General features: G+C 53.2%; 1 protein-coding gene across 1 annotated transcript; it reads right to left on the reverse strand.

Annotated features, from left to right (window-relative positions):
- Positions 1-208: 208 nt before the first annotated feature.
- ADORA2B (adenosine A2b receptor) lies at positions 209-21,107 on the reverse strand. The gene is made up of 2 exons (XM_033004707.2): positions 20,564-21,107; positions 209-4,085 (listed from the first exon to the last, which is right to left on the reverse strand). The coding sequence occupies exons 1-2, from the start codon at positions 20,890-20,892 to the stop codon at positions 3,392-3,394; spliced, it is 1,023 nt and encodes a 340-aa protein (XP_032860598.2). The 5' UTR covers positions 20,893-21,107; the 3' UTR covers positions 209-3,391.
- Positions 21,108-23,654: the final 2,547 nt, after the last annotated feature.

The raw sequence follows: 23,654 nt of genomic DNA on the forward strand, positions 1-23,654 counted from the left end.
AGGCAAGGCTGTCCACGTTGGACACAGGGAAGGGAGGCTGCTGCTCCCCCATTCCACCCAGCAGCTGGTGAGCTGGGAACCAGTTCCTTCCAGCTCTGGGACTCCCAGCCCATGCTCTGAGATTGGGCTCCTCCTCCAGTACAGCGTGGCCTCCTGTGGTACACCATGTGAGCACAGCACCGCAAGAAATAAAAGGGCACAGGCTGAGTCAGTTTGTGTAGGTGGTAAATTAGGCATTCTGTATGTAAATAACAGTTACTGCAAATACAAAATCTGAGCAACATGAGGAAAACATCCATCCTATGTACATCAGAGCAGTAATGAGTGATAGCTAAATAGCTACAGCTGCACTCACTGTAGAAAGTTCCTTTGCCATTTTGACTTCACATTTTTATAGAAACCTTCAGAGCTTTTTTTTTGAGGGGTTGAGGGAAGTGTCCTATTTTTATTTTGCCTTGAAATGACTGTGGCTCAGATCCACAAAGGCACTTAATGTGCCTAAAAACGAGGGTGACCCAGGCCATCATTAATAATGGCTAACAACCCGGTGGCACAGTCATGCTAAGGCTACACCACATCTGTCTAGGGGAATTCTGGCTCATGAGAGGCAGATGAAGGGTAGCAGTCGTGGAGGCCGGGCTGCAGTGTAGGCTGTCACACGTGAGCGAGTGCCCTGGGCCCGGCTCGCTCTGCACTGCAGCGCTGTGTGTTTCAGTCTCTTCGTGCTGTCCAGGGTTTGGTTCGTTTTCAGCCAGCAGGAGGGGAGAGATTACATTCTTTGTTGTAAGGATAAATGTGGCTTGCAACCACTTTGCAACACTGCCAGACCTGCAGGTGAAACCCTGCTTGTTTCCAGCCACGATTAACGGAAGGAACACAGCCAAGGATAATACAGAAGGGAAGGAATGAAAGGAGGAGAGAGTCAAACCCTGCCCAAATGGCAGGAGGTGGCTCCATGTGTTAGCTGGACTATGACCAAGGCAGATGCAGCAAAGCTGAACGGGGCTGTTAAAGGAGGAACACTCGGGACAGTAACTTTAACTAGTCAGATTCTTCTTGGAAATGCCAGTATCTGAGATACTGAGCTGTAGCTAAATTTGGACATTGCATAAACATGTTCAAACCCATTCAGAGCTTACTGGTGATTCACCCAGGTTTGGGGCTGGCTCTTATGGCTGAGCTGCTACACACATGGTAGTGAAATCCGTCCCTCCCAGTGACCCGTTCTCGGCGTGGTGGGCCCTGACTCGTACCTGCAGCTGCTGCCCACAGGCCACGCCAGTTGGCACAAGCAGATGCTGCAGGAACAGGATTTCTTCAGCTTTTCAGCTGATTTTACACCATATTTGTCATATACACCAGAGAAATTAAACTCTTGGGGTCTTACATTACCTCCCTTTTAGTGCAATGCAGTTAAAAAAACCCAGAAAGCTGATTTCTATATAATTCAAGTACAATTTATCAGGGACAAACTGCTCCCTGGTCGTCGCAGTCTATCCCCTGGATCTATTCTTCAGGAACTGGCTGTGTTTAAACTTCCTTCCCCGCCACCCAGCATTAAAAGGCCTGCTCCCTACATCTGTCTCCCTGCATGGGTTAACCACTGAAAACTATATTGAATACAGATCCTGGCAGTCCAGCTTCTCACTGGTCGCACAGTGGTGCTGCTGGCATCGAGTGCTTCGGGGAGAGATGGTACCACTTGAGCACGTCGGGACCTTCAGGCAAGACGCCCGTTTGCAAGAGGGCCACAGCGTGATGGCAGGGGTGAGAACAGCTGTGCCTGTACCACAGTCGGCTTTTGGGCACGAAGGAGGGAGGCTGCTTGGTGTTTTTTCTGACTCCTCTCCCTATTCCTCTCAGTTGTGGAAAGAAACTGCCCTGCTAAATAAAAGACGTGCCAGAACCACCGGTTCATGTACAGCAGTGCACGTGCCGCCGTGCAGTCTGGAGAAGCGGAGCGTGTATGTCAGAAATTAATGCACTGTTCCTTCTACCTTTGTCTAGTTTTGCATGTCACAGTTACATATGAAATCACGTGCGGTAATGTCTGAGCTCTGGTTGCAGAGAGTAATTAACTTGCAGTACAAATTAAGACTGCTGCGCTGTTGAGTGGGCTTTGTCTTTACAAAGGGCCAGCACTCTGTGGCTAACTGCAGAGGCCAGGCTAGACCATCTGCAAGGTGAGCTTCTTCCCCACAGAGTGTGGCCAAAATCAGGTCGCAAGTCGAAGCATCCAAGCTTCTCAAGCAAATTAGCTCCCTTCCAGTCTCTTTTGCTACTGATGCAGGTCAGGATTTAAAAAAAAAAATAAAATAAATAAAAATCACTATTAGAAAAAAAAGCACTCACAGCTTCTGGGAGGGTTATTGGGCTACAGAGGAACCTCAGCAAGACCAAGTTTTAGGACTCAGGTGAGCTGCATCGTCCAGCTATCACAGCTAAAACCTGCCCTTCTGGAAGCACTGCAAGGCTGCCAAGTTTTGACTTGCAAGTAAAGACCTAATTGTAGAGATCGTGTCACCAGGGAGTGTTTGCACTCTCCTCAGTGGCTCCGGATCAGACTAGCTAGGGCTATTAGGGCACTTCTGCCTTTTGCATTCTGATAGCTGGAAACAGATTTGAAATCAAACCTGAAGTATTGGTGTGCACAATCCTGAAGACAAAAGTGCTTTGAAGGCAATAAAACCGCTGTTCTAAAACTCCAGTCAACTCTTTTCTAAAATTTTTCTCTTTCGGTAAGTAGGGCTTCCATTCTGGGGCCAAAAATAGCTGGCCAGTTCTGAGCTTGTTTTCCCATCAACACAGTCACGTCCCACAGAGCCTGGAACGCAGATTCAGTTTCACACCAGCAACTGGGCTAAGTAAGACTTTTTCCCATCGGAGAATACTAGCTGCATCAAACAATTGATGGAATAATTAGGGTATTACCAAAGTGCTGTCAAGTATGGACTTAAAGAACAACTCAAAAACAGACACAAAATTATTACTCCTAAATGAATCAAAAGATTAAAAAAAAAAATAATTAAAATAAAGATCCTAGGACTTGACATGAGCAGCACAATTGGGGAAACACCCCCAGCAGGTGGGTCTTCCACAGTCAATGTCTGACCTGGAAAGGAAACACAATACGGTCACCACCACTCCCGCAACCTGGGCTTACAGTCGAGGTGAGCTGCACTCAGTCTCCCCAGTCAGGTTATTCCTCTAGGAGGCACTAGGTTAATTATAAAAATTAAAACCAACCCCAAACAAAACAAAACTGCTGCATAACTGCATAGTGGTCATCTCTGAGCACTCCTCTAGGAGTTAGCTGTAACTGTTCACATAGGCACAGGGAAGGGTAGTGTCAGGGACAGACTGCAAACTCCTCGGAGCAGGACGTGCACTGTCATATGGTCACAGAGGCTACTGGAGAGTTAATGTTGGTGACAGTCAGGTGCTGGTTGTTGTCAGTGGTGCACTTGTGGAACTCGTCCCTCCTACAGAGGATCTTGGAAATGATCTTGTGGAAGGTGTAGCGGAAGTCCCTGATCCTGTAGGCATAGATGATGGGATTGATGACAGAGTTGGCATGGGAGAGGATGATGGCCATATACATCACCCACTCAGGCTTGGATTTGGAGATCTCCTCGTGGAAGTGAGTGATGCAGTTCAAGATATGCAGCGGCAGCCAACAGAAGGCAAAAAGTCCTACAATGATGGCCAGAGACTTGGCTGCATGGACCTCCTTCTGCAGCGTGGTCCTGGAGTTGCCCATCAGTTCGATCTGATGCAACTGTTTGCAGGCGACCATGAATATCTTAATGTAGATTCCCAGCATGATGACGAGCGGAAGCAGCACGCAGCCAAAGAAGTTGAAATACACCATGTAGCTCATCGTTACCACATTCTCAAAGAGGCATGAGATGAAGCAGCCATGGTGCTCTGTCCCGGTGTCAGCCCCTGTCTCGTTGGTGGCGTTGGGACACCCGCTCATGGCTTTATTCCAGCCCATAAGCGGAGTCAGTCCAATTCCAAAGGACAGGAGCCACAGCACAGCGATGAGTCCTCTTGCCCGCTTGCCAGTCACCAGACTGTTATACCTACAGCATCAAGAACAAAACCAAGACAGAGCCGTTAAATAAATGATTGCTCGTGACTTCCCTGCAGTTAAAGTCATCAGCATTTTGGCTAATGCCACAAAAGCCACACCCACACCCACGAGGTAACTGGAGGGGTAAAAAATCTCACCTGTGCTCTACACCTACACAAAGTGATTTGGGGAGGTGATTCACTCACTATTCCTGAGAAGTGCCAAGCACTGCCCCTGCCCACAACCATCCTTCAACAGGCTGTAGGGACTTGGAAGTCTTAAAAAAAGCTTTATCATCCCATGAGCCTAAACCACCAACTACAAAGCGGGCAAGAACAGGGGGAAGGCTCACTCTGTAACCACCAACTTACTCTCCTGCTCTAAGCACCCACTGCTGGGCATGCCAGGGCATGCTACTGGGCCCCATGAACTTCTGGGCTGACCCACTGCAGCTGAGACAAAGCTGGCTCTCAATTCTACACTGTAACAGGTAGCTAAAGACTTAACCAGCATCACCACACACTTACAGCCTTTATACCACAGCCAACTTGCCTCAGCTTGGACTGCTCTTATGCCTGCAGCAATGCTGGCTTCCACTGGAGATTGCAGCAGTCCCCTAACGTGATGTCCCTTCCCACGCTACCTCATACACTAAGGTGGGAAGTTCACACGTGTGTGGAAGCCCGGGATCCTCCTACTTTCCCAAACAGTTCAATTCTTGGCTTACACGTGCCCGACTGCAGCCCACGTGAGCTTGTTGTGGCTGGATAACAAATGCCCTGAAAGACTTTTCTGAGCCAGCATCTGAAAGCAACTGCTAAGGCTGGATTGCTTAAGAGAGTTACAAGTTAGGGTTTGTGTCGCCGTTCAGAGTCCCGCATCCAGGCGTGAAGCCGGGAGCCAGGGCCACTGGGCTCTTCTCCCCGCATTCGACGTCTCTGCTTTGTGCAGCCTCCATCGACAGCGCTGATGCAGGCAGCTTCGCTTGGCTCCCAGGGCTGGTGTCAGCCTCCACGGCTCGTGTACGTGACATGCCAGTTCTGTAGGACACACACCATCGAGATGTCCTGAAGCCACACACGGACTCGGACCTGCGGCGGCTGAAGCCACCAGTGGGTTGAACCACACAGCCGTGCACAGCTGCTGCGGTCAAACGAAGCTTGTGCTCTGCTGACCCACTGTAACTGGTTGTAAAGATGGAGATTTTTTTAAATAATCACCTTCGTCGGGCACCTGCTTCTCTCACATGTGTTACAAAGAAGCTCCGTGGTGGCCCAGGGACAAGTTGCCATGTGCTGCCCCGCACCTTCCCTAACCCCACGGCCTGGGTGCCGCTGTGGCCAAGAAATCAAAGATGCCCCTCCAACCCCTTTGCTCAGAGACACAAATGGAGCTGGAACCAAAAGCAGCAAAAGTCAAGCTGCTTTGGGTGCAACCTGAACAGATGCCAACATCAAAGCATCAGTCAGACTGGTTTTTAGAGATACGAAGAACCTGGCGACTGCCAGAAAGACAACATCAGAAAACCATTACTGTCCTCTCCACAGCCAGTTAGCGTCTGCTGGCTGACACACGTGTCCCCCCACTTCCCACACCCTTCTCTCAGAGCTTGTTTATTCTGGCTTGGCTACCCTGCTCCTCCTCTCCTAAGAACGTTTGTTCTGATTTTCTTCCGGCCCGTGAGGCAGGGGAGGGTTTTATTCCCACAGAACCGCAGCTGTGCCTGTGAATCACACTGCAGTTGCCTCCGTGCAAACCGTGTGTCCCTCTCCTCTCGCAAGCTACAAAGGCAGGAGGGTAGGAGGGTAAGGGAGTGGGGGGGTCTGCCAAGACGAACCGGGCGGCAAAGAGGGGCTGGGGGGAGCCCTCGGCTCCTTCGGCATGGCTGCTGCAGAGCGGGGCTCGGGTCGGGCACGCCGGGGCTGGCCGAGAGGATGCGGGAGCAGCAGCCACGTTTAGGTGCTGTGAGCTGTGAACACACTCCGCAGGGTAGATGTCTAAAGGGCAGGTCCAGCCACCGAGGGGTTTCTCCTGCACTTTTCTCTCAGAAGATGAGAAGTTATCAGACGGGGCATCGCTGAGGCCCATTGCTTTCAAAACTGTGTTAAGTGCCTGCTTTCAGGAGCAAGAGCTGGTCTGGGGTTGTGGGACCTGAAAACTTTAAGGTTTGAGTCGGAGCAAGTTCCCAGAAATCCAATCTCTTGGCAAAGTCTGAGTCCCAAGCTATGACGCTGGCCAAGCTTAGTCAGTTCTGTGGAACACCAAGAGCTGCTGCTGACCTACAGCTCTGCACGTGGGAAGAAAAAAAAAACGTGGGTCCTTGGCTTGTGCTATTCACGCTTAGTTAATCAGTTAATCTGCTGCCTTGGTCATGTCACATCCCTCAGACTATTGTAGCGACACTGGAAAATGCAAAAGGGACCATTGTCCAGAAGGAGAAATGGAAGGTTCAAGAGTTTTGTGTGCTTGAATCAGGCTGTGCACAGGAACACAGTGAAAAGCTGCCGCAGCTCAGCGTGCCACGCTCGGTCCACCGCCCCGCGCCAGGCTGGTGACATTCAGTGCTGCCTCTTGCTGAAAATACACGATGCCGAATAACGCTTCTTCCATCTGCTCTTCCAAACGCTTCCACAAAATTAAGGCTTGGCTTGGCAGTTTACAAAACCAGTTAAGAAGTCACTTAATTTTCGAGTGGCTGTAATGGTGGCATGTTTATATTAGTGGAGCTCGCTCTTCCCCAGCACACACAGCAGAGCTGCAGCCACGGTCACGTTTAAGCAGGGGCCCCTTCTGCGGGAAGGAGATGGCAAAATGTGCTGCACTCTGGGTCTGCAAGAGCCAGAGCTGAGCAATGGAGAGGGCTGCAGGTCTGTCAGCACAGGGAAGAGACGCTGCTCATTAAAATGGAGATAGTTGTTCACAGTGAACGGCTGCACTCCTTAGATTAGCGCTATTTTCGCAGGGACGCGTTGCAAATTCCTCCCACCATCTCCATTTGATTGCTCGCAGGTAAGGGTGATGGTCACTGCTGTGAAGGGTCTGTGCAAACACCTGATTGCTGAGCTACCAGCCAGCGAGGCCGAGGTGAAATTGGGAATAGCTCAACGGTCTAAAATTGTCCACTAATTAGCTCATTATTACATTAATATACTTATTTGGTGGAACACCGCCTGTATTGCCCTTAAGTCAACGGAAGTTAAGCACGTACTTAAAAATAAAGAAGTGCTTGACTGTCACCAGCTCAAGGTATGAAGAGTCTTGCTGGCGAGCAGCAGCGGGTTGGCAGCACGCCACGCGACAGAGCAACCCCCGTCATAACCCACCATCAGCAGAAGCCGGCAGGGGCTGTGAGGCAGCGGAGCTGGGACTCAGCTTCTTGCTAAACTCTATAAAACATGATCAGACAGTGAGGAACCAGCGGATTTTCACAGCTCTGAATGCTCCAGCAAACCCCTCCTTCATTCGCTTTCAGGCTTAATATTATTAGGCAAAAAACTATTAAAGTAAATTTACTCACCTAAGTCTGCTCAATTAATGTATAACAAATATTGAATCTCCTCTATGTTTCTGCCCAGAGGCATCAAATGTTGCTTTAATGTAAATAACAGCTGAATATTTTTAAATGATTTATTGAGATTAAATAACCTGGCAATGCATTAGTTCCTTTTACACTGCCAAGCAAAGTCTCTTTACTGGCACAATCATCATCAAGCAGCTAATTATCTCAGCTCCCACCCAGTGCCCCCGCAGTGGACATGCTGCAGAAGCCCTGATGCCATAATGTGCTGCCATCGTGAAGTGAGTCAGGTTTCTAGTCTTCTGACATATATAGCTGTATGTTTGCCTCCAGTATCACAGTCACATGGCCCAGGCCGCAGCAGGTCAAATACTTTAAGGAAAGTTCTGCTGTTTTTACAACACGGCTCTGACCCACCGGTGTTACCGTGTGTGTGGTGGGTTGACCCGGGCTGGACGCCGGGTGCCCACCAAAGCCGCTCTGTCACTCCCCTCCCCAGCCAGACAGGGGAGAAAAAAATACAGTGAAAGGCTCGTGGGTGGAGATAAGGGCAGGGAGGTCACTCACCAATTGCCATCACAGGCAAAACAGACTCAACTTGGGGAAAATGAGTTAGTTATTATCAGTCAAAACCAGAGTAGGATAATGAGAAATAAAACCAAATCTTAAAAACACCTTCCCCCCGCCCCTCCCTTCTTCCCAAGCTCAACTTCACTCCCAATTTTCTCTACCTCCCCCCACTGGCACAGGGGGACAGCGAGTGGGGATTGTGGTCAGTTCATCCCAGGTTGTCTCTGCTGCTCCTTCCTCCTCAGGGGGAGGATTCCTCACACTCCTCCCCTGCTCCCGCGTGGGTCCCTCCCACGGGGTGCCTCCTTCAGGAACAGACTGCTCAGCACGGGTCCCCCCACGGGGTCACCAGTCCTGCCAGCAAACCTGCTCCAGTGTGGGCTCCTCTCTGTCCAGCACAGGTTTTCCACGGGGTCACAACCTCCTTTGGGCACCCCCTGCTCCGGCGTGGGGACCTCCCCGGGCTGCAGGGGCACAGCCTGCCTCACCATGGTCTTCACCATGGCCGCAGGGGAATCTCTGCTCCGGCACCTGGAGCACCCCCTCCCCTCCTCCTTCGCTGCCCTCGGTGTCTGCAGAGCTGTTCCTCTCACACATTCTCACTCCTTGCTCCAAGTGCAGTTGAGCAGTTTTTTCCCCTTCTTAAATACGTTATCCCAGAGGTTCCCACCGTCGCTGATGGGCTCGGCCTCGGCCAGCGGTGGGTCTGTCCTGGAGCTGGCCAGCATCAGCTCTATCAGACACAGGGGAAGCTTCTCGCAGCCTCCCACAGAAGCCACCCCTGTAGCTCCCCCTGCTCCCAAAATCTCGCCGTGTGAACCCAATGCAGTACACGTGCCAGGCTGCTGGGTCTGAACCTGCTGTGCCATCACCAAAATGGGCCACGGGCAGAGGCTTCAGCCAGGGCACAGCATAGCCCTGCTCTGCCACCAGCCACCAGCCACAGTTCTGCTTCTGGGGCTGGGGGAGATGTCGAGGAGATGTCCCGGGCCTTCACCCACCAGACATCACTGTTGCCTGTGGCCCCTCCACTTCAGCGACAGCTCAGCAAGGGCCACAGCTTTTCTAGAAAAGCATCCCGGCAACCACCAAAGCGACAGAGTCGTACATTAGCGCAGGGTGCCAGAAGGCTCTCGGCGTTCCCCAGGTGCTGTGCTTCTGCTTGGTAGGATGCTCAGGGTTGGGTTGTTTGTTTTGTTTTTTTTTTTTTTTTTCCCTCCAACAGGTCTCATCGCATTTCTACTGCTATTTACTAGAGCTGGACACCAGCCAAGCCACCCCGGCAGGCATTGCTAAGCTGGAGCGGAGCGGGACGCGCTGCCAGCCTGCAGCCAGCCCAGCCTCTCCCGTGTGCGAGTTTGGCTCCCGACTGGCAGGAACTGAGTCATGTCCTGCACGTACCTGGCATCTCCCCACCAGCGACCCCGTGGAGATCACCCAAGCAGAGGCACTGTCTGCCCTGGGGTCCCATCAAATGAGGAGCATACAGCAACAGCCAAGACTTAATTCAGCATTTGGGGCAATTAGACGTGGGCCAGAAGGCAGCAACTGCCTGGAGCCTGGAAGGGGACTATTATTCCCACATTATTTACCTGCAGAGAGCAAGAACGGGGGAGAATCCCCCACTGTCCCTGAGCAGCCCAGATGGATGAACAGGTCAAAACGTGGTGCCACACACCCGCTCTCCTGGTGCTCGGTGGAGTCTGGTGGTGGCCCTGACCATGACGCTGGCCTGGGCCCCGGCTGATAAATTACTGAGTAAATAAACCCCAGGTTAGCGAAGAGCAGAGCCAATAGCAAAAGTTTGTTCTACTGAATATCTGAGATGTGCTGCTGAACAAAAGGGTGCTCTGCAAGCTGAGGAACTGCGTCGGCACTTGCCACCGTGTGCCTGTCAGTGCTGCGGCGCAGGGTCCATCACACCGCGCAGCCCTTGCCCTGCCCAGGGGCAGGCAGGCGGGAGGTCACCCCTCCGACTGCCACCTGCAGAGTGGCACGACCCCCTTGCATTTGTTCACCACGGCAGCCCTGTTCCCAAAGCCTTTCCCAACGCCCCCTGCTAGTGGCCCACCATTAGAGACACAAAAAAACGAGCTCCAGTGACTCTGTCACGGTCTCAAGACCTGCAGCTGGTATCTGGCAAATACACCGTGGGTCCTGGCACTTCAGATGGCTGCAGTAGGATCTCCACCCACCCAAGCATTAGCGCTGTGCCCCGTCCTCGCTGGGTGCTGAGTAAAATCCCTGAGGCTGGCTGAGATGCAGCTTCTAGCAACTAAAAGATGTTAGGAGAAATCCACCCGCCTCGGCCAGGCTTCCTCCCGCCAGCAGCCCGGCACAGGCTGCAAAGCTGCCAGGCTGTGCTTCTGAAAGCTGCGCACGGACAGCGGCTGCTTAAATGCTTCTCTTGTGTATGTAATACAATGCTGAAGTTGCAGCATTAACTTTTCCAGCAGGAAAATTTTATCTCATGATGGATCCTCCCAGGCTGGCTTAGTCCAAGTATTTGAACAGGGATGTCTCTGCAGCATTAACTGGGACAAGCCAGGGAGGGTGCTGGCACCTTCGGACTCTCTGGGCTGGCGTAGGGGAGCGCCTGGAATCAGGCAAGGCTCCAAACCTGCACACGGATTGTGGTGAACCTCGCTCCACACCGGCCCCTTGCTGGCAGAGCAGGGCTGGACAGACGCGTGTCCGTGCAGCATCGCCGTGGCCCAGCCCCACGGAGGGTGCTGAGCTGCTCGAGGTGTTTGCACCAGTTCTCCCACTGCCAAGTCCCAGCACAGGATCAGCCTTTGACGAGCTGCGCCAGTGCTTAAACTCCAAACTCACGGGTATCCTGTGGCGAGGCCACACTCGATGGGCTCAGTGGGGAGACACAGGCGCGACGGTGTGCGAGGGACCAGCCTGGGGCCTCCCTGCTCTCCCGCTGCCCCGAGCTGGTGGAGGGAGCCCTGGGGACTGATGCTCCCCACTTCCCTCCCTGTTCTGCCCTGTGCCCGGGCTGCCGGATGCAGGGAGGTGAGCAGAGGGAGACCTTGCAGAACTCAGACTACGCAGGTGCTCTGATACAAACAAGCAGTGCTCACTTATATGTTTCTATTTTAAGTGTGAAGGAAAATACACAGACACCTCCATTCACAAGGGGAGAGAGCAATTTGGCTGCCAAGCATTGTATCCTTGTCATCTACTTGCAGCTGTATTTTGCATCTTGCTCTTTTTTTTTTTAATTATTTTTTTTTTATTTTAAGCTATAACAGCATGAAATAATCACTATTGCTGCTATTCTGTTTGCTCCATGCACAGCCATGGAATGGAGGTCACATACCATTTGAAATATCCTGGTAGGACATTTAAAATGAATCATAAATTGCACCTTGGGAGGTGGGGGGAGGAAAAAAAGAAAAAGCTGTCCTTTTTAACCAGGAAGGAGTTGGGGGTGATAGAGATCTGATTAGCGGTTACGGTATCAGCCGAGGAAGCAGGACATCTGCGTCTGTCCATGTCCAGTTGTAGACAAATCACTTCCTCCCGCATCTGTCCCTATTGTGTGGAGGGGACAGCAGCAGCGTCCCCCGCTCGCACGCCTGGCCTTCCACAGGCCGGGTCACCACAAACACGCCAGCCCCCACGGCGCAGGTGAGCACGCAGGGGTCATTTTCTGGGAGCACCGCTCCCACTGCCCCGGGCTTTCCTGGGAAACCCGAGCGGCTGCAGCAGCTCAGCCCCCTCCCTCCCCGTGCACCCCCTCTCCCGGGGATGGAGCCAGCCCCGAGCCTGCTCACCGCCACCCTTAACCCCTCAGGAAAAGCTGAAGGGGAAGAAGCGGATGCTGCCCAGAGCGCGCACCCCCCGGGCAGCACCCCCACACCCCCGGCGAGCGGCCCCGCTGCTGTGCAACCCCGGGTAAGGAAGGTAAAGGAGAGCAGCCGGCCTGGCCGCAGGATGCTGCTCAAGGGCGCTCAGCTGAGCCTGGGTGCTCGGGGACCCCAGCCTTGCCTTGGCTCCCACCCCCAGAGAGGGGAGCAGCAACCTCCTGCTCGCCTGCCGGTGCTGGTAGGCGTCCGTTCCCACTCGAGGCACCTAATCGGCAAGGTCACAGGCTGCAGTGCTTCTTTTTAGGATTTGGAGGATCACCAAAAAGCATTTAAAGATGAGAAGGCTTTCACTTTTTCCAGGGCTTGCCTTGTTTACATTATATATGGCATTTTCAGCCTTAGTCTGAAATAATAGCTAGATGATTCTGAGCTAATAAGAGAAGAAGACAAGCCCAGTGCGTGATCAGAGGCTGTCAGGGGCTGCCCCAGACCTGCCAGACTGTGTGTTTCCTCGCTAGGAAGCAGAGTCACAGAGATGTGAGACAAAGAAAGGCACAAAGAGCAGCACAGAGAGCAGGATGAAGCCGTCCTGGGTGAAGATGAGCCCTTGGGTGGACACCGGCCGTCCGCTGCGCCCAGAGGAAGGCGGGGATGAGGGCTGTCTGCCAGACAGACGCAAACCTGTTTGCAGTCCCGGGTTAACCACTCCCCAGTTTATGAAGACTTCAAATTACTCATCCCAGGACAAAACTGGACAAACCCCACTCGTGCTTCGCACTCGGCGGTGGCGATGCCTCTCGGGATGATCCAGGCGCGTGGAGGGGAGCGTTCCCTACCCCCGTGTTCCCGTTTGTGCCGGCATGCCCCAGCCTACCCCATACAGGCCACGGCCACGCCAGGTCCTGCAGCCTGTGAGCTTGGATTATCAAGTGCCTACAGGTTTAAAACCCTCTCAGCAAGATATCCATAGCCACGTGCTTATCCCTCCTGTGAACAGCTCCTTCCCTGGGGTGGAGGCAGAGCAGCTGGGAGGGTGAAGGCTGTCCTCTACAGCCCCAGCTCCCACCTCACCCCAGTTTTTCCCTGCACACCCCTCCACGGGCTGGCCCCTCAGCCCTGCCCCTGCCAGCACAGCACCAGCTCAGGGCATCGGAAGGGCTGAAGGGCAGCGGTTCTGCAGGACCAGGAATGTGGGAAGGAGAAATGCAGGAGAGCGCAGTTTTGGCCCAAAGCACCCTGCCAATGGCACGTGTTTGGGTGACCTGGAGGATTGAGAAGGAGAAACTGCAGCTCAAGCTGCTGTGGGGTGGGGAGTGGTGGGAGGGGGTCACAGAGCTGTGCACTTGTTGAAAACTGACAGCACCTATGATGTGGATGTGTGAATCTGTTTTTCTCACATGCACGCTGTCACAGCAGCCCGCAGCCAGGCAGGAATTTCCATTTGCCACCCTGGTTTCTGTCAGCAGAAGCCGGCCCCAGCCGGGTGTACTCTTTCTGACAGGGTGAAAAAAGGTGGCTGAAAACCGAATTAAGAGCCACACGGAGGGTACAAGCTGGGTGCAGAGCAAACTGTGGGCTCCCTGCCCATTCTGGGCAACCCCACAGTGCCGTGCACATGCCAGAGGTGTGCAGAGCCCCAGGCACAGGAAGGAAATGAGCTCAGTGCTCTGCACGCCAGCTCGTGTGATACCAGCCTTTCATGCTCCAGAGGGTGTTTCTGAGTCTGGCTGCACAAAAGCCCGGTTCTCCCTCCCCAAGACAGCAGGGCTGAGAGGAGCCTGCAGCCCTCCTAAGGTCTTCCTCAACACCACCCTCCTTCCAGGGCTCTGAAGCCCAATGTTATCTGCTTCATGGCGCCTGGGGCTGAGAATTTTTGTCATTCCAAACCTCCCAGAGGGTCAGACCTCAGAGTTAAAGGCGGCTGGTAGAGGTGAGATAGGAACTATGATTCACAGGGAGCTGTTTGAGTGTGATCCTGTATATAGAGCAAGTGGTGTCACCGCTACCCCTCCCAGGCACCCGGTGCCCTGCTCGCTCAGATAACAGATAAGGGTGGAGAGATGGCAGATCTCTGCCGGATCACTCTTTCTGTAACGAAACCGGTGCTAAAGCCCTTCCCAAAGGCCCCAAACTGCTGACCTCTCCAGCCCCAGCGAGTTGCGACTCGCTTGCCTTCCCTGCGGAGCCCTGACCGACCTTCCCAAGGGCTGGTGGATCCTGCATGGTCAGCAGCGGGCCCAGCTCCACTCACCCACCCGTGCCCCATCCCAGGGTGCTCCGGCAGCTCGAGGAGCCCGTCCCTGTCCTCGCCTCCCTGCCCACGTGCAGCCGGGATCAAACCAGCCGGCGACACCGCATCCAGCCCCCACTACGCCACTGCAGCACGACGGGTAAATCCGATGGAACAGACCGAAGGGTCTGAGCACGGGGGACAGGGGATACGGCCAACAGCCACCCCACCCCGCAGCACCGTGCTCCCGGAAACCTGGCACCGGGGTTTGGGTGGGAGGGAGGATGGGAGCCCCCAGGGCGATGGGGGCTGGTGCGTGAAGGGGGTGCAGGCAGAGCTGCTCCTGCTCTGTGCTCTGTCCCTTGTCCCCGGCAGGCCCAGCAGCTCTGGTCACGGTGCTCACTGACACGCCGGTGCCCACACGGCACCCAAGGGTGAGTGTAAGGGCACAGACACACACCCACTGATGTACTCGCAGGTTATTTGTGGCTCATGCCCAGGCCTGATGTCTTTCATAGGATTAGAAGATAATCCGCTCTTTGGCACACACAAACTCCCTGAACCCGTCACTGGACTCTGCAAAGCCGCGAGAGCCGACGGGGTGGGCAGAGGACTGACACATCTGTAGGCACAGCTGGCGTCACTGATTCCTGGCATCTTGTGGATCAAATATAGTAATAACAACCCCAACACCCGCCGCGGAGTGACTGCCTGGTGCAGCCAAGGGCCGGGGCAGAACACTCCTAAAAAACTCAGTTTTGTGGTCCGTGCTCATTGCTGTGACAAACAGCAAACTCATAAAGCCCCAAAGAACAAGCCCGTTAATTAGCAAAGTAAGAACTTTTAACTGTGAAATAAAACAGTTCGCTGCCAAAACATTTTGGTTTAATATGTTTTTTGCAGAGAGGTCAAAAGGTCTTCCGGAGCAAAATTCTGCCAAACTTCAAAAGCTGCTTTTTTCAATCTAAAAATTAACATGTATTTTTTATAGATTGAGTTGGCCAAAACTGAAAAAATGCTCCTAAACACAAAGCTCAGGGTTCTGGCTCAGCCCAGAGATCAGTGCCCTCAGCCTGGAAATGAGGCTTTCAGTCGCTGCTCCCTGACCTCCCTGCTACACTCAAGCTTCTGCGGGACCTGCATCGGGGCAGAGGTCTCAAAGACAATTAGTTCCCTTCCTGTCAGGATTTGTGCTTTTTGGGAGGGAAGTGACCCCTGAGGTAGGGGAGAAATATAAAAATTTGGGACACACATTTTAAGGAAACCAAGCTGCTCACAACTAAAAATAGCTGTGATTTCCCTCCTCCAGTTTATGGCCATGAGGGCACACGCGATTATTCCTGATTTTTTTTATTGTGCTTCTGTGTCCAGAGTCGGCTGCATCTGAAGCCTGGAGCAGCAAACCTGCAAGACCTGTGGCCAGGCGAGTGGGTGCTGCCGGCCCCCAGCTGCAGCACAAACCCCTGCAACGTTCTGCCCGAGTTCAGCTCAGCTGAAAAAAAATTCCTTAAAGATGTGACAGCTCCGTTGCTCAAGCGAACACACCAGCCCTCCAGCCCACAGCTCTCGGCACGTTTGCCAGGTCTGCTGCATATTAAATTTATTAATCGATGGTAATCTCGGGCAGGCACAGCCATCTGACCCACGGGGGAGGCAGAGCATCCATTGTTCTGGAGTAACGACACCTCCCGTGCTGCTCGGGTCTCAGGATCGGGCGCCGTGAGCCACACATGAACAGCAGAACACGCCTGGGAGGTCAGATGAAAGGCAACGCAAGGATTTCCCTTCAGAAAGGAAATGAAGCAAGGGCAGAAGGAAGAGCAGCTGCAATTCTGTGTGTTGTTGATGGCACACAGAAAACGTCAGGTGAAGACCAAGGCTCTGAAGAGGATTTTTCTCTCCTCAGTGGCTCCAGCCCTCCCACCTGCCATAACTACCCACCAGTTTGCTTTGTAGAGGAACAAGCTGGGAGTTGAAAGCAAGCCAGGAGCAATTATTTGCTGGAGAACACAGAGGAAACCCCCTCCTCTGCAGCAGCAGGGCACAGTGAGGGCTGGCAGCCATAAAGCATCAGCCAACCCACCACTAGAAAGGCCAGTGCACAGCTAAAGGTCTCAGATAAGAGCAACCAAAATTCAAATGGAATTTGTCCCCATGAGGACAGCAGAAAGGAGCTGGACTGTTGCCTTCATCAGGTCATAGATAAGAGGGGCAGATGCTCTGGCTGCAGGGGGGCAGCGAGGGCTCAGCAGGGGAGAGGGCATGGTCATGGGGACCCTGTTCTAGCTCATGGCAAAGCTGCCCAGGAACACCTTCTGCTAGGGATAAAATTGAAGATGGGAGAGAACTAAATCCAGGGCGGAAGAACAAGCACCAGGTCAGCTCAAATCGCAGGGAGTTGGGGCTAATTTTCCCTCCGCTGGTCTCAGCTGGGGTGTTTGCTGTTAGGCAGCAGCAGCACAACGTTCACTGTCCTGCAGGAGATTACCCGCCGGACAAGGGGACACGTAGTGTGATGTTGCACAGGGTGTTTCATTCTCCTTTTGCTCTCTAAACACAGATACTCTTCTCCTTCCCTAATTCCTGACACGTTTGTTGCAGGCAGCTCTCCGTACCTATAATTATTAGCCATACCAAAGGATTTTGGTTAATGTAAATAAAAGGGAAGGATTTTATTCCACCTACAAATCTTCGTTGGCTTGCAGCTATGGGACTGTGGGGTGAAATCCAGCCCTGGAGAAAACCCGAGAGCGAAAGCCTCACACCTGTCTTGTGCCAAACACTCTGCAGGATGGATTTACCGCTGCTGAAAGATGCTCAGTTGCCTGGCTTTGATTTTATGCTTGGAGGAAGCGCCGGGGGGAAGCAAGTGAGCTGTTGGGGTGGGTGGGGGGTGTCAGGTTGGCAGAAGAGAGCAGGGATGGTGCCGTGTATCTGGGGCAGCACAGGGACGGGGACACACAGGGTGTCCTGGATGGTGCGGGAAGCAAGGCAGGGTTAGAGCGTGTCTGAAGATGCCCCGGTGTCCCGGGCAGGGGAAAAGGGACCCAGGGAAGGGCTCAGAGCTGCAGCTGCACGGAGTAGGCAGCGCGGGTGGGGGCTTCTCCACAAACAGTAAATTTGTCAAAAACAAACAAACAAAATAAGAGTTACAAGGGACAGAAAGAATTCATGGCTTCAGGTCAAATTCAGCAAATATTTTTAGCCAGAAAAGGGAGGGTTCTAAACCACCGTTCTTAAATGTTATAAGATTTTTGCTCTGCAATTGTCTAGACGACAATTTGTTAGTTCATTTCCAGTGAGGACTCCTCCATTTCAAAAAACAGCACAGCAACATTGGAAGGGTTAAGCAACTCAAGAAACAGTCTGCCAGGTTGGTCAGGATCACTTTGTTTCGCTGAAACCTCCAAACTTTGCTGCTTCAGTTTGACTGAAACAATTTTCCTCTTCCCTCATGGGATTTTTTGGTTCAGCCACAGAACTGAAAAATCCATTATTAGCCTGGCTGTAACGCAAACTTCTCCTGCGCACCCCCAGCCTGCAGGCCTGCCCAGCCTCTCAGTGTGCTTAAATAGCCCTGAAATAGTATTAAATAATACAGCACAGTTCTCTGTGTCCCTGCAGAGGTTTCCACAGGGAGCTGGAGGATGTGACAGAGACGCTTGTCTGCTCTGCAGCAACTGCGTTATTTATTGTAATTGCTAGATAGAGCTGGGTACAAATAATTTTCTTAAACATTTAATACTTCATGGTCTGTTATCAGCCTCTTCAGTGGTCTCCAGAACGACTGTTTTAGTGAAAAAAACTTTTCCTAAGGTCGCCGTTCCTACAAATGGATGTCCACCTTTCCCTTTCCATAGCACAAACCTCCTTGCAGAAGCGGCACGTGCATCTACCTAGAGTGGGCGACTGGACGGGTCCCTCCCTCTGCGCTGCCGGCAGCACTGTGGAGCATCTCGGGGATAATGATGCTGGCAAGACAGCTCTAACAAGCCTTGCTTGGAAAACCCTAGTGCGGTAGAGAAGTGTTTTGCCAGTGTAGTTTTATAACCTCCTCTATCCTCTTTTGATGTTGGCTGTACAAATAAAAACAGCCTTTCAGTACCAGCCCATAAATCTCCTGTTGCCGAAGCAATGGCTTGTCCATTGCCCTGCACTCCCAGCAGTCAGACACCCCCGGCCTTTTAAAGGAGTTTTACTTACTGGTCACCTCTGAAAGCAATGAAATGGGCCTCAATGCCAAGACCAAGTTTAATCCAAACTTCACACTTCAGCCTAGGATGGGACCCCTTGATCTCTGTTACAGCTGAAGGGGTTGTATGTGTCCAGCTAGAAAGCACTCATAGGAATAAAGATGTTTGTGCAAATGGAATAAGAGATTTGGCCTAAGATGGGGTGAAAAAGCAATGCCGGGAAAAAAATCTCAAAGTAAGGAAGAACTTTGCTGGGATTTCATCCCACACAGGTGTATGAACCGACCTCATGGAGAGTCGAGCAAACCTGCTAGAGACCTGGATTGTGAAAAAAAAAAAAAAAAAAGAAAAGAGTGGAGGAAATACGTGCTATTCTGTCAGTTGGCAAAACCACTTCGCTTCTGCAAACATGGAAACGATCCCCTCAGAGCATTTCTGAACCGCTACTCTTGCCTTTGATTCCAGAGGAGTAGAAACTGATCTCACAAGATTCAGCTGCACTTGTGGTACAAAAGAAAAGAGTTATAACCATGCTTGAGCATCTTGCTTGTGGCAGGTGCTGTGATTAAACCGAAACTTTAAAACTCCGACCTGCTGCTGTGCTGCTAAGCCCCCACCCTGAGAAAGCCCCACACAAGTGAATTTAAGAGGTACCAAAGCATTTTCCACAGCCAATGTGTCTCTCAGTCCAGCCGGGTGTGGGGAGGGTCAGCAGCTGGTTTCAGAGATGCTGGCAGCAATCCGCACGGCTCGGCTCTCTGCATCCCATGGAATTTCCATGCGCCGTGCGCCAGTGACACACGCAGCCACCCAGCACACATGCATTTCCACTACCAGCTTTTATCAGCTGCCTGATGACTAATTAATATTTGCCCAACGTATGGGAGTTTTCTGATGCAAGGCGTCAGAACAGGGTGAAGGGGAGGGGGGGGCAGTTTAAGTCATTTTAGAGTGAGTTCATTGCTCATGCAAAGGAGATACCAGAGACAAGCAGAATCTAGGAAAGCTGCAGCTTACACTGAGGTACACGAGGAAAGCTGAGGTGCCTACACCGAATCTGCCCCGCTTTCCCACAGCCTCCGCTCCTGTCCGGTCCCCTGGGCGATCCTGGACCCCCCAGCGGGGCTTCATCGGTCGGGGAGGGACAACAGAGGCATGAAGGAGACAGCGACTAACAGACTCAGGTCATTTGTAATGCAAAGCCGGGGTTTGCGTGCACTTAAGCTTAAGGAAGCTGCTGCACCAACTCACTGGTATAGTGCCTGTATGTTATATTCAACACAGTTTTCCCAATTATATTGCAGTATCCCATGAATTAGAAGGAAACCAATTTATGTCTTTCATACAGCATTTGGATGAAAGTCTAAACTGTAAAATTCTGAAATCTGATGTATGAATCCTTTCTCCTTCCACAGTGCACACACAGAGCTGACACCTCCTGACATTTACTGATCTATACACTCTCTCACGGTAAGCACTCAGAAGGAAAAAGTACATATGCAAATACTTTTAAATACAGTTTCAGCATTTGTAGATGCAACAAATTGCAATTTCAGTTTATTTATTATACCTCTCTAAAAACTGGAAGACAGTCTTGTTAGACTCTAGTCCTAGCTGAAAATATATAGTATGTACAAAGTCATATTAAGATCTATTTAAGATGACTTTCAGCCTTTCTGGAAGTATTGTGACCTGAGCTCAAGAAGAGAAAAGAGGTCTTACAGAACAGCCTGTAAAACTACTTCTCTAATAGGCTGGGAAGGAGGAGAAAGCGTGGTTGCTTCTATATTTAATTACCTGGGAGATGTCTAGACACCACAATAATGGGGGCTGTATAAATACCTACATAGATTAGCTACAACTATCCCAAGCACACCAGTACATCACTGCATAGCCCCCCCAAGAAGCCATTGACCCTCCCAAGACAAACATCCTCAAGAAACTGAGCTCCCAGGCGTATTCTGAAGTAAGAGGCAGGATACGGAAAACCTGAGTTTTCCATAGTGAGTGCAAAATCTTGGTTATTTTCATCCCCACCAGCGAGTAGCAAATCTCCTACAGCAACATGAGAGACGAGGAGCTCCTGCACTTTAAGGCAAGGCAGGTCACAGGCTGGGCTGTCAGGGAATGTGGCTACCTGCATCCACTCCAGTCGCTTACCTCAGTGGGATCTTAATAGCCAGGTACCTGTCGATGGCCACCGCCAGCAAACTGAAAATGGAGCTTTGGGTCAGCACCAGCACGAAGCAGGCGAAGAAGAGGCAGCTGTGAAAATCCACCTGGAATCCGATGCTGATGGTGATGGCGAAAGGGATGGCTAACAAACCCACGGCAATATCAGCCACTGCCAGGGACACCAGGAAATAGTTGGTTGCGTTCTTCAAGGTGCTGTTGATAGCCACGGCCCAGCAGACCAGGACATTGCCAGCGATAGACAGCACAGCGATGATCAGTTCCAGCACGATGTAGGTGGTTTTCAAAGTGTCCATGGCGAGAGCCCAGGGCGAGGAGCTCCAACCGGTCACGAGAAAAAGGTACTTTCCACCGGGCGCCCGCCCGCAGGTACCAACAGGCCACGGGGCAGCGCTTCCCGGAGACAAACACCCATGGCCGGGCTCACCGCCGCCTCCCGCCGGGGCGTGGGGGGCCGGAGGGGCGCGGCGAGCCCCGGGCCGCAGCCCCCCGCTGCCCGGCCCCCGCGGAGCATCCGCGGCCGCGCTCCCGCCGGGCCCCGATCACCGCCCGCCCGCCACCGCCGGGTCCGGCCGCCGTGCCCGCCGCGGGGCCATCCGCCGGTACCGAACGAGACGGGACGGGACGGGACGGGCCGGCTCCGCCCGGGGATGCTCGGCCGCCGCCCGCTCGCCCCGCTCCCCGCGGAAACCCGCTGCCGACAGCGGCGGGGCTATTTCTGCACATGGGGCGAGCGGGGCGGGGAATGCGCGGCGCCGAGCCCATTGGCCGAGAGCCGGCGGGCCCCGGGACGGCACCCCCGGAACGGCACCCCCCCGGCCCCGGGACGGCACCCCACACCACTGCACGGCCCCGGGACGGCACCCCCGGAACGGCACCCCCCCGGCCCCGGGACGGCACCCCACACCACCGCACGGCCCCGGGACGGCACCCCCGGAACGGCACCCCCCCGGCCCCGGGACGGCACCCCACACCACTGCACGGCCCCGGGACGGCACCCCCGGAACGGCACCCCCCCGGCCCCGGGACGGCACCCCACACCACTGCACGGCCCCGGGACGGCACCCCCGGAACGGCACCCCACAGACCCGGGACGGCACCCCCGGAACGGCACCCCCCCGGCCCCGGGACGGCACCCCACCACCGCACGGCCCTGGGACGGCACCCCCGGAACGGCACCCCCCCCGGCCCCGGGATGGCACCCCCGGAACGGTACCCCACAGCCCGGGGACGTCGCCCCCGGAACGGCATCCCACAGCCCTGGGACGGCACCCCCGGAACAGCACCCCACTACTGCACGGCCCCAGGACGGCACCCCACTACCGCACGGCCCCGGGATGGCACCCCCGGAACGGCACCCCACAGCCCCGGGACAGCACTCGATCACTGCCCGGACCCGGGACGGCACTCCCGCACTGCCCGGTCCCGTGACGGCACCCCTCAGCCCCGGAATGGCACCCCCGGAACAGCACCCCCCCACCTCGGGATAGCACCCCCGGCACGGCACCCCACAGTCCCGGGACAGCACCCCACCATTGCCTGGCCCCGGAACGGCACTCCCCAGCTCTGAAACGGCACCCCTGTACCACCCGGTCCCAGGATGGCACCCCCAGCACGGCACCCCCCAGTCCCAGGACAGCACCCCACCACCGCCCAGCCCAGGCCCAGCACCCCCGGATGGCATTCCCAAGACGGCACCCCCCCACTGCCCAGCCCCTGTGGCCAAAGCCTTGGGCTGGTTGCTCATCACGAGTGTTTTCAGGGCCACTTTTCCCAAGGAGGAGTAAAAAGCTCCCCCAAAAGTTTCAGTTCCCGCTGTCACCCCAACACGACAAGGCTCTCAGGTATTGCTACAGCCTGTTGGGACACCAGCGACAGTGTTGCCACACAGGCAAAATCCCCACAGGGAGGGTGCTGACCAAAAGTAAAAGATTTCACAAAAATCATGCAGTCTGTGGACAGTTACCATACAACGTGACGTTTCCTGATGTAAGAAAATGTCAAAATACCATCAGTTAGCAAACGCTATTACTCATAGGGCTACAGAAGTTGAGTTTAGGTCTAAGGAGCTTGGAAAAAATTCAAACTTGATGCAATCACCAAAGAAAGGGGTTGTCTGCACTGGTTCATCTTAAAACCAGCAGAGAATATGAAGATAAATATAATTTAATAACTACTTACCTTTTCATCACAGCTTTCATACTTTACATTGTGTTCACCATCAGAACACAGCCAGATCAGAGGTTGAACTTCACACCAGTTTTGTAGCATCCAGCGGTATTAAATAATCCAGGACAGAAGCTAGAAAAAAAAGAAAAATCCAAACAATTAAGCAAAATAAACCTTCTTGCAGCAAACAGAAAGTAAAAGAAATTGCCATTTTTTTTTTCAAAGAAAGCTGGAAATTAAATCCTGTAGAAGGGAAAGCTTTCTGGGGATCCAATGCTGAAGCAGAGCAAAAACACATGGGAAAAATAGGATCAAAATTATTTCTATGGACATGGCATAAATGGAAACACTCTCATTGACTAGCAGTGCTTTGGATCAGACAGAAATGAGGAGGACCTTCTAAAGCCATTTTTTTCAAGATGGACATCTCGGGAGCAGAATGCTTCAGGATGACTAGGATGCCGAAGGAAATCCATATCTGTGGTATGTTTAATTCGACGGGGATGTACAGCAAGGTTCCCTTTGCTCCTTTTAGACCAAAGGATCTGCGCGTGAGGGGTAGCGCTGCCCCTTGCCCTCCCACCTAACAACACCTTTGCACTCTGTATCCTCCAAAGAAGGACGGATTCTCACAAGGGCACTAACAGGCAAGCACGTCACTCCAGTGACTCGGATCTCGGTGTCTGCCAGGGGCTGTGCTAGAAGGGACGACAGAATTTCAAGGAGAACTCAAGGTTGCCGGTACACAGCCCCCCATGTCAGGCTGCTCCATCTTTCTCAGCACTGGCTGGATCCTGAACTTGCCTACACTGGTCTGGTTTATTTATTATTTTGGGATGAGTGTAGCTTCCCTCACACAGAGCCTGTTATAATCATGTAAACGATGGTA

Source organism: Tyto alba, unplaced genomic scaffold (assembly GCF_018691265.1).
Source record: "Tyto alba isolate M040663 unplaced genomic scaffold, T.alba_DEE_v4.0 Super-Scaffold_19, whole genome shotgun sequence".
Taxonomy (NCBI): Eukaryota; Metazoa; Chordata; class Aves; order Strigiformes; family Tytonidae; genus Tyto; species Tyto alba.